The sequence below is a fragment of the Aotus nancymaae genome, unplaced genomic scaffold, assembly GCF_030222135.1.
Source record: "Aotus nancymaae isolate 86718 unplaced genomic scaffold, 86718_ANA_hifiasm-v0.15.2.pri h1tg000059l, whole genome shotgun sequence".
In the NCBI taxonomy this organism is placed as follows: Eukaryota; Metazoa; Chordata; class Mammalia; order Primates; family Aotidae; genus Aotus; species Aotus nancymaae.
In genome coordinates this window covers 57,931,024-57,940,983 of record NW_026988473.1, presented here as the reverse complement: position 1 = coordinate 57,940,983, position 9,960 = coordinate 57,931,024, and the positions used below count along the sequence as shown (strand labels likewise).

The 9,960-nt window shown below is 52.3% G+C and overlaps 1 protein-coding gene across 2 annotated transcripts; it reads left to right on the top strand.

Moving 5' to 3' along the window:
* Positions 1–231: 231 nt before the first annotated feature.
* UCP2 (uncoupling protein 2) lies at positions 232–9,306 on the top strand. 2 transcript variants are annotated; one of them, XM_064365283.1, is made up of 8 exons: positions 232–249; positions 1,849–2,005; positions 5,622–5,846; positions 5,989–6,199; positions 7,036–7,230; positions 7,311–7,412; positions 8,340–8,520; positions 8,879–9,306. In XM_064365283.1, exons 3-8 carry the CDS (start codon positions 5,721–5,723, stop codon positions 8,991–8,993), a joined length of 930 nt encoding a protein of 309 aa, XP_064221353.1. In that variant the 5' UTR covers positions 232–249; positions 1,849–2,005; positions 5,622–5,720; the 3' UTR covers positions 8,994–9,306. The 2 variants fall into 2 exon arrangements, with proteins under 2 accessions (XP_064221353.1, XP_012312381.1); XM_012456958.2 differs by lacking the exon at positions 232–249 and adding an exon at positions 683–805.
* Positions 9,307–9,960: the final 654 nt, after the last annotated feature.

Here is a 9,960-nt window from a genome sequence, read left to right as displayed (position 1 = left end):
ACGGAGGTGTCCCGCCCCGGCGGGGCCTTTAGTGTCCTGGGTCCCTAAAGACCAGGTCGCTCCACCGCCAAAGAATGCGCGAACCCCAGCCGCGCTCAACGGCTGCTGTCGGTTACCGGTCCACCTGCTGCTGCAATTCTGATTGGGTCCTTCCTCCGACAATGCCCCGGCTGTAACCAATCGACAGCGAGGCCTCGCGAGACCCCGCCCCGCCCTGCAGGAGCCAGCCGTGAACTCGCGGGCAGGAGGGTAGGTGGTTTGCCCTGCGTGGGGGTCGAGGGCTTGGCCCATAAAAGAGGAAGTGCACTTAGACCAGACCCTGCTGGACCCTGTTAGAAACTGCTTTGGCTGGGAGGCAAAGAGGTGTGTGACTGGAGAAGACTCCTTTCTGGCCGTCAGTCTTGCCATCCTCACAAAGAGGTTGGCGGCCCAAGAGTGTGAGGCAGAGGCGAGGAGTGGCAAGGGAGCGGCTATCTGGGGGGAACGAAGGAGTAAACGCGGTGATCGGGGCGCACGGAAATAGGAGTGGAGGAAGGCACGCAGAGAACCCTAGGCGGAGCTGGCAGGACCGTCCTCGCCCTGCAGGCCTCACCCCTGGGCCCCGCCCCGCGCCCACCCGCAGGCCACTCCCCTAGGCCCCGCCTCCGAGACCTAAGCTGCGCCGCCGTCTGCGCGGAGCCGCACTACAGCCCCACAAGCCCCGCCGCGCGCGTGCTTTGGTTGACTCCGTCCACGTTCGCCCAACGCGCCCTCCGCCAGCCGACAGACAAAGCCGCACGCTCTCTCGTGTTCTCCCTACGGCCCGGTGAGCCTGGCCCCAGTCCTGCGCCCCCCCACACCTGTTCCTCGTGCGCTGCCCGCTTTTCCATTTCCCTTCTCTGCCACCCAAGTTTGTACTCTTTTCTTTCTTTTCTTTTTTTTTGAGACAGACTCGCTTTGTCGCCAGGCTGGAGTGCAGCGGCACGATCTCGGCTCACTGCAGCCTGCACCTCCCAGGTGCAAGCAATCAGCCTGCTGAGTAGCTGGGATTATAGGCGCCCGCCACCACGCCTGGCTAATTTTTGTGTTTTGTAGAGACGAGGTTTCGCCATATTGCGCAGGCTGGTCTCGATCTCCTGAGCTCAAGCGATCCACCCGCCTTGGCCTCACAAAGTGCTAGGATTACAGATGTGAACCACGGCGTCCGGCCTGTACTAGTCCTTTATGTCCTTGGTTATTTCTCTTCTCTCACTCTTTTTCTTACTCCCTTTTGTTCTTTCCCTCTCCCGTTCAGTTAGCTGTTCCTTTCCACCATGATGTCCAACCCTGCCTTGGATGGGGACGGTCAGCGATGACCAGAATGACCTCCCCCTCACCAGGCGGCTCCAGGCTGTGTTCCTGCACCGCCTTTCCCAGGACTTGGGGGCTTTTTCTGGTGGGCTTTGAGCTGCTTGATCTGGCCTCTCCAAGGCCGGCTCCCAGCCCCTCCAACCTCCTCACAGCCCCACCTGGACCCTAGCCAATTCCCAGAGTCTGTCCCATCGTGATCCCCTCACAACTCTCCCACTCACCAAAGTCTGATGACTATACTGGGGGGTGCTTATCTAGAGTACTGAGTGTTACAAAAGCAGAAGCCTGGACGAGAGCCAATTTGTGATATTAAGCAGATAGGGTGAGGGTGGGGAATGTACTTAAGTTCATTTTCGGACCCCTTTCCGCCCCCTGTTCACCTTTCCAGTGTGTGCACTTAATCAGTCCCTGGGTGAGATGGGCCCTGTCCCCACCTGCTTCCAAAGCATGAACTGGGTGGGCTTGTGTGTCTTGGGGCAGGTGGCCCTTTCTAAACTCTCCTCCTCTGCTCACCCACAGGACTCATAGTATGACCATTAGGTGTTTCGTCTCCCAGCCATTTTCTATGGAAAACCAAGGGGATCGGGCCATGATAGCCACTGGCAGCTTTGAAGAACGGGACACCTTTAGAGAAGCTTGATCTTGGAGACCTCACCCTGAGACCTTATAAAGCCAGGTAAGAGTCCAGTCCAAGGAAGAGATCTTTTGCTGCCTCCTAGCCCTGTGGTCTAGGAGCAGTAGTCAGCAGGACATTAACAAAAATAATTACCATCCCCACCCCCACCCCCACCCCACACAGTGAAGTGGCTCTTCTCAGAGAGTTCACAGAGCACTCTTACACCTCCCACTCTCATTCTGGCCCTTCAGCCAACTGGGATAAGCCAAGGATGTTGGTCCCCATTTTATAAAAGAGAAAACTGAGCCCCACGTGGAACAGTGATTGGCCCCAGGTCATTCTGGGAGCCAGCAGCAGAGCTAGGACAGGAACCTATTGTTCTAACTTCATATTTTTGGTGCTACCTTTTGACTGTCCCTGAGACCAAGATTAGTAATCAGCCTTTTGCAGCTCTGAAACTGGTTATTTGCTGGGGACTGTAAAATATTATTTCTAGGCCTGCGTTTTAATTGCTGTTAGTAGGGCCCCCTACCCACCCTCTGAAGGACCTGACTTGACAAGCCCAAGGCAACAATCAGAATGGCAGCTGAACCTCTGTGCACCTGTCTTTGGGCAACAGCTGGGTCTTCTTCTCTGGCCTTCACAACACCCTGCAACCCAACTCAAGGTCAGGAATGTGATAGACTCATTATCGTATCTCTGATGCCCAGAGAAGGGATACCATTTGCCTGAGCCTTCTCAGGACTGTTTAATCAGCTCAAGAGAACTTTCCTTGTGAAAGGCCCTGCCTGTGCCTGAGGCTGAGAAAACAGCAGGAAAGAAATGAGGAGCTGGGCAGCAGTGCAAAGCAAACACCGCCAGCTTTGGAGCCTGTAGGTGTGTATGGCGCTTACTCATCTCTCTTGGAAGTAAGGGCAGCCACCTTGCAGGGCTACTCTGAGGAGCTAATACAGAGCCCTGGGCATTGGGGTGGGGAGAATTGTGGAACACCTCCTGGGGAAAGGGAGTGTCAGAGCAGGGAACCTGGGGAGTCTGGGAGCACTTTGATCAACCCACTCTGTTATTTGCCCATCAGCCTTCACTGAGCCTCATGGGCAAGCTGGAGGGAAAGAGGAATAAGGTGAGGCCCTGTTCTGTAGGAGGTCCCAGTGCAGTTGTTATGGTATCTTTGTTTCCCTGGTTGCCCCAGCCACCTGGAGTGAGAAGCCCAGGAGGAAGCTGGGTGAGCTTTTTATTTCCGTGGGTCTCTGTGTTCACAGCTGACTCCCTTCCCCAGCAACAAGGGCAGTCAGGTGGGACTCAAAGCGGCTGCTCCAATGAAGTCAAAGAAGTAAGCTCGGGGGAGGAAGCAGGTCACCCTCCCCCACTAGGGTGCTGGGCTCACTTCCTCCTGTGGCAGTGGAGGAGGGTGTGGTTCCAACTCAGAACAAAATGGGGCTTTTGGTTTCCCTTATCCTCTTCACAGCCTGACCTGTACCCCTCATCCCTGCCTCTCTTGTGGTGTACGTGTGGATCCCCCTATGTTGGAGGAAAGGAAACTGGCCCAAACAAAATGGAGAGCCCTTTTCTCTGCATCACGTTAGGCCAGGAGGAGTCTAGTGCCCTAGAGTTTACTCTTAGCCCCAAAAATCACCCAGCTAAATGTTATCTTATCTAAGAAGTCCTTACTTTTTTTTTTTTTTTTTTTTTTTTTTTTTTTTTTGAGACAAGATCTCACTCTCTCACGGGCTGGAATACAGTGGCACAATCACAGCTCACTGCAGCCTCAACCTCCTGGGCTCAAGCAATCCTCCCAAGTAGCTGGGACTATAGGCATGCACCACCATGTCCAGCTAACTTATTTATATTTTTTAGATGGGGCCTCACTGTTGCCCTGGCTGGTTTGAACTGATGGGTTCAAGTAGTCCTCCCACCTTGGCATCCCAAAGTGCTAGGATTATGGACGTTAGTCATGTGTCCAGCCCAAGAAGTCTTTTTTTTTTTTTTGAAATGGAGTCTCGCTTTGTTGTCCAGGCTGGAGTGCAGTGGCACGATCTTGGCTCACTGCAACCTCCACCTCCTGAGTTCAGACAATTCTCTTGCCACAGCCTCCCAAGTAGCTGGGACTATGGGCAAACATTGCCACGCCCGGCTATTTTTTTTTTTTTTTTTTTAAGACAGAGTCTTGCTCTATCACCAGGCTGGAGTGCAGTGGCATGATCGTGGCTCACTGCAACTTCCATTTTCCGGTTTCAAGCAATTCTCCTGTCTCAGCCTCCCAAGTAGCTGGGACAACAGGCACGCACCACCACGCCCAGCTAATTTTTTGTACTTTTAGTAGAGACGGAGTTTCACCACATTGCCCAGGCGGGTCAAGAACTCCTGAGCTCAGGCAATCTGTCCACCTCAGCCTCCAAAAGTGCTGGGATTACAGGCATGAGCCACCACACCCAGTCCAAGAAGTCTTTTCTGATCACCCACTCTTCCTTCTCTACCAATGGCATTAGTTGTTCCTTCCTTTGCATTTTGAGAGTTATGTTCGGTAAGCCCCAAATGCAGCTTGAATCATCTTCCCACCCACCCCTTGTGCCTAACAGCCTCCTACAGGGTAGATAGTATCTCCTGCATTCAGTGAACCACTGCCCAGCAAAGCAGTCTTGCTAAAAGAATGACTCTAGAGATCCTACCTTATGTGGGAACTGGAGGAGAAAATTAGACTGATGGTCTGGGAAGGGATTGATTTAGTCATCTCGTACCTACCTTTTCTTCTTCTTCTTTTTTTTTTGAGATGGAGTCTTGCTCTGTCACCCAGAGTAGCGTGCAGTGTTGCAATTTTGGCTCACTGCAACCTCTGCCTCTTGGGTTCAAGCAATTCTCTTCCCTCAGCCTCCTAAGTAGCTTGCATTATAGGCGCTTGCCCCCACACTCAGCTAATTTTTGTGTTTTTAGTAGAGTCGGGGTTTTGCCATGTTGGCCAGCCTGGCCTCGAACTCCTGACCTCATGAACCACCTGCCTCAGCCTCCCAAAGTGCTTGGATTACAGGCATGAGCCACTGCACCTGGCCCCTTCCTTTTCTTCTTCTTTTTTTTTTTTTTTTAAAAAGACAGGGTTTCACCATGTTGGCCAGGCTGGTCTTGAACTCCTAACCTCAGGTGATCCGCTGCCTCGGCCTCCCAAAGTGCTGAGATTACAGGCATGAGCCACCATACCCGGCCCCTTTTCTTCTTGACTTAAATTCCATACCCATGGAAACCATTCCTGCTTAGACATCCAGAACATAACACAGTGGGTCTGTGCCTGTCGGGTCTTCGTCTGGCTGAAACCTTTCTCCACTTCTGTCAGCTCTCCACATGGGTCACAGAAGCAGGAATGTGGGTATCATCAGTGAAATCTCTGCATCCAGCAAAAAAAGGGCTGGTCCAGTGGCTGTTCATGAGGCAGTGCTAGGAGAGCTCTGATCCAGACTTTCCTTGTAGTGAAAGGGAGGGAGCCCTTCATGAAGTATTTGACTGCTTGAGCAGTAATTCACCAGTGCCTAATTGAGTACCTCTTGAGCTCACATCTCTTTTCCCTAATGAGGCCACTTGGAGGCTTACTGAGAGACTTGGTGCTTATTAAGGAAGGTGGGGTTGGGGATGGTGAGCAGGGAGGGCCTGAGGACCTTTGTGGCTGATGGGGCTTTTCTCCTCTTGGCAGATTCCGGCAGAGTTCCTCTGTCTCGTCTTGTTGCTGATTAAAGGTGCCTCCATCTCCAGTTTTTCTCCATCTCCTGGGAGGTAGCAAGAAATCAGCATCATGGTTGGGTTCAAGGCCACAGATGTGCCCCCTACTGCCACTGTGAAGTTTCTTGGGGCTGGCACAGCTGCCTGCATCGCAGATCTCATCACCTTTCCTCTGGATACTGCTAAAGTCCGGCTACAGGTGAGGAGATGAAGCCTGGGGGTCTTGATGGTGTCTATTTTGTTCCCTCCTCAAAGGGCAGTGGGGTGTTTGGAGCATTGGAGTGGCTGGAGGTGGGAAGGACAGCCTACCTATCCCTGTAGCTACTGTCTTGGCCTTGCAGATCCAAGGAGAAAGTCAGGGACCAGTGCATGCTACAGCCAGTGCCCAATACCGCGGTGTGTTGGGTACCATTCTGACCATGGTGCGTACTGAAGGCCCCCGAAGCCTCTACAATGGGCTGGTTGCTGGCCTGCAGCGCCAAATGAGCTTTGCCTCTGTCCGCATCGGCCTCTATGACTCTGTCAAACAGTTCTACACCAAGGGCTCTGAACGTGAGTATGGCCATAGGCCCCTTGGCCCTTTTTTCTCAGTGATGATTGATCTTAGTTCATTCAGCCATATAGGGTCTTATGCCCCGTGATCCCTAGGAAGAGCAGAGGAACAGAGAACTGGAAGGGGCCCTGGTTCTCCACATAGTTCCTGAGCACCGGGGCTATGCCAGGCTCTGAGCAAGGCATCATCCCATAACGGTCCTCACCACCACCTTGGGAGTAGGCAGTATCATCCCAGTGTTATAAAGAAACTGAGGCAGGAAGGCAATGGGTAGAGGGGGACTTGGCCAAGGGCACACAGTATAGAGCCAGAAAACAGGACACTTGCCTCCGAGGCCAGCATTCTTCCCTTTCACCTCCTTAGTATGCAGGCCAACCTTCCGTTTTGCATATGAAGAAACAGCCCAGAACAAAAGGCTGTCTTTCCCAAGATCACATGGCAGGAAGAAATAAAACTGACATGAGATCCCAAGTCTTAAGAGTCCCATTCCTTAGAAAGCCACTTCTCTTTGAGCCTTGGTTTTCACATTTGTCAGATGGAAATGGTTGTGATTTCTCAGGGCTGATGAGCAAGTAAATGAAAATGTTTTATGAAAAAAAGCACTAAATTTCATTTTGGTCTTACTCCTTGCTATGTCCCTAGCAAGGAATAGACATTCATAGGGATATTTTGTTTGATGCGAGTTCTTAGAGCAAGAGCTTGTAGAAGGCCAGAAGCTTCTGGATTATGTTCTCAAAAGCAGGAGACGACAGTGACAGGGTGGTTTTGGTGAGGAGAGATGAGGTAGAAAACGAGTGCAAGCCTGCTGGCCACTGACCCCATGGCTCACCCACAGATGCCAGCATTGGGAGCCGCCTCCTAGCAGGCAGCACCACAGGTGCCCTGGCTGTTGCTGTGGCCCAGCCCACAGATGTGGTAAAGGTCCGGTTCCAAGCTCAGGCCCGGGCTGGAGGTGGTCGGAGATACCAAAGTACCGTTGATGCCTACAAGACCATTGCCCGAGAGGAAGGGTTCCGGGGCCTTTGGAAAGGTATGTACCAGTTGTTTTTCCTTCCCCTTTTCCTATTCCCTGATTCCCTGGTCTCACACAGGATCTCCCCCGTCCTACAGGGACCTCTCCCAATGTTGCTCGTAATGCCATTGTCAACTGTGCTGAGCTAGTGACATATGACCTCATCAAGGACACCCTTCTGAAAGCCAGCCTCATGACAGGTGAGTCATAAGGTAGATGGTGCTGGGTCTCATGCTTCCCCATGCCAAGAGCAGGTATGGGAGTCTAGTTGACACCAGAAGACCACATCTTTTCATCCTATGTGCTCTTTGCGGGGATAGTAAGATTATATGCCATATTGAAGCCAAGTGGGATGAAATTTCCACTTTGCACATTGAGGAACTGAGGCTAGATTGGCAAAATGACTCTTTGAGGTCCTCAAAAGAGGTCTCAGCTGGAGTCCCTGTCTCTTTGTTTTTTGCGAATCTTACTTTGTCATCCAGGCTGGAGTGCAGTCGTGCAATCTTGGCTCACTGCAACCTTCTCCTCTTGGGTTCAAGTGATTCTTGTGCCTCAGCCTCCCGAGTAGCTGGGATTACAGATGTGCACCACCACACCTGGCTAATTTTTGTATTTTTAGTAAAGACGGAGTTTCACCACATTAGCCAGGCTGGTCTCGAACTCCTGACGTCAAGTGATCCACCTGCCTTGGCCTCCCAAAGTGCTGGGATTATACGTGTGAGCAACTGTGCCCGGCCCTCTTGTTTTTTAAGATAGGGTCTTGCTCTGTTGCCCAGGCTGGAGTGCAGTGGTGTGATTAATGGCTCATTGCAGCCTCGACCTCCCTGGCTCAAGCAGTCCTCCCACCTCAGCCTCCTGAGTAGCCGAGACCATAGGCATGCACCACCATGCCTGGCTAATTTTTATATTTTGTAGAGATGGGGTTTCGCCATGTTGCCCAGTCCGGTCTTGAATTCCTGGGCTCAAGTGATCCACCCACCTCGGCCTCCAAAAGTTCTGGATTATGGATGTGAGCCATTGTGCCCAGTCTGTCTTTAAAATCATGAAAACAGCTACTTAAATTCTCCTCCCTTCTGGAATGATGAGTGACGAATCTTGACTGCGCCTTGCCTGCTCCTCCTTGGCAGATGACCTCCCATGCCACTTCACCTCTGCCTTTGGGGCAGGCTTCTGTACCACTGTCATCGCCTCCCCTGTAGACGTGGTCAAGACGAGATACATGAACTCTGCCCTGGGCCAGTACAGCAGCGCTGGCCGCTGTGCCCTTACCATGCTCCAGAAGGAGGGGCCCCGAGCCTTCTACAAAGGGTGAGCCTCTGATCCTCCCCACCCAGTCCAGGCCTCTTGGCTATGCATGTCTATCACAGGTGGTAAAGAACCACCTGGAAGTGAGTAGCAACCAAGTGTCAGGTTATTTCTGATCCTGGTCCTGGCATTTCACTTATCCCCTTAATTCCTTCCTCCCAGAGTTGCTACCATTGCTATTTTTTAGGTGTTAAAATGTAGACTCAGGGAATTCATGCTTATAGCCAGGCAGCTGTGAGCTCAATTCATTGAGTCCTCCCAGCCTCCTTTGGGACAGAAACTGGGTTGGATTGGTTACCAGGCCCAGTGAGGGAAGTGGGAGGTGGAGGTGCCTCCCTGACCTGTGTTTTTTCTCTTCTAGGTTCATGCCCTCCTTTCTCCGCTTGGGATCCTGGAACGTGGTGATGTTTGTCACCTATGAGCAGCTGAAACGGGCCCTCATGGCTGCCTGCACTTCCCGAGAGGCTCCCTTCTGATCCTTTCCTGCTGCTGACTGGCTTTGGCTCTAGTCGGGCTATGCTTTCCTTTTCTTCCTTCCCTCCCCTGCTTCCCTCTTTCTCCACCTCTTCCTTCCACTCCTTTACCCACCACCTTTCCTCTCTCCACATTCTCATCTCCCCATTGTCTCTGTGCTGGTGGAACTGACATTTGACATTTTCTCTGTGCTAGTGGGAGGCCTGGTACCAGCCTGGATCCCAAGCCCCCAGTCCCTTGGAAAGTTCAGCCAGAATCTTTGTCCTGCCCCCACAGCCCAGCCCACTTGTCACCCATAAAGCAAGCTCAACCTTGGTGTCTCCTCCCTCTCTTGTAGCTGTTACCAGAGGTCTTGGTCCAGTGGCCCTTTTGGTACCTGGTGGGCAGGGGAGGACCCACCTTCCACCGCCAGCATCCAATCTGCAGCCCGTGGAGGTCATCTAGTCCATTTCTTTCCAGACCCAGGCCCTGTGCTAAATAAGGAGTCCCGGAGCCACCCATGGCTTTGTTGTCACCTCCCCTTTCTTTGCCAGGCTACTTGAGGTTTTACTCAGAATCTGGTACTCTCGTGCCTGCTATTCCAACCCCAGGCCTGTTTATCAGCACAATGAGAGTGCTCCTGTCTGCCCTGCATCTCTTGCAGTTCTAGAGGCACATGAGATTCTTAGATCCTGTCAACTTAATTTTATTCCATTTTATAAATGGAAGACCCACCCTCGTCCAAAGGCCCAGACCTCGTGAGAGCAAGTCAGGCTTCTTCCACCCTCCCCAGGCACACCCATAGAGGAAGTGTTACTGAACTGGGTGGGACAGGCCCTGACTATGCAGAAGTTGGGTTGAGGCTGCAGGGCAGACAAACATCTAGTCTCTGCCTGAGGAAACTCCATTGTGGCTTTTTGTTTTAGACAGCGTCTCACTTGCTGTCACCCAGGCTGGAATGTAGTGGTGCAATCTAGGCTCACTGCAACC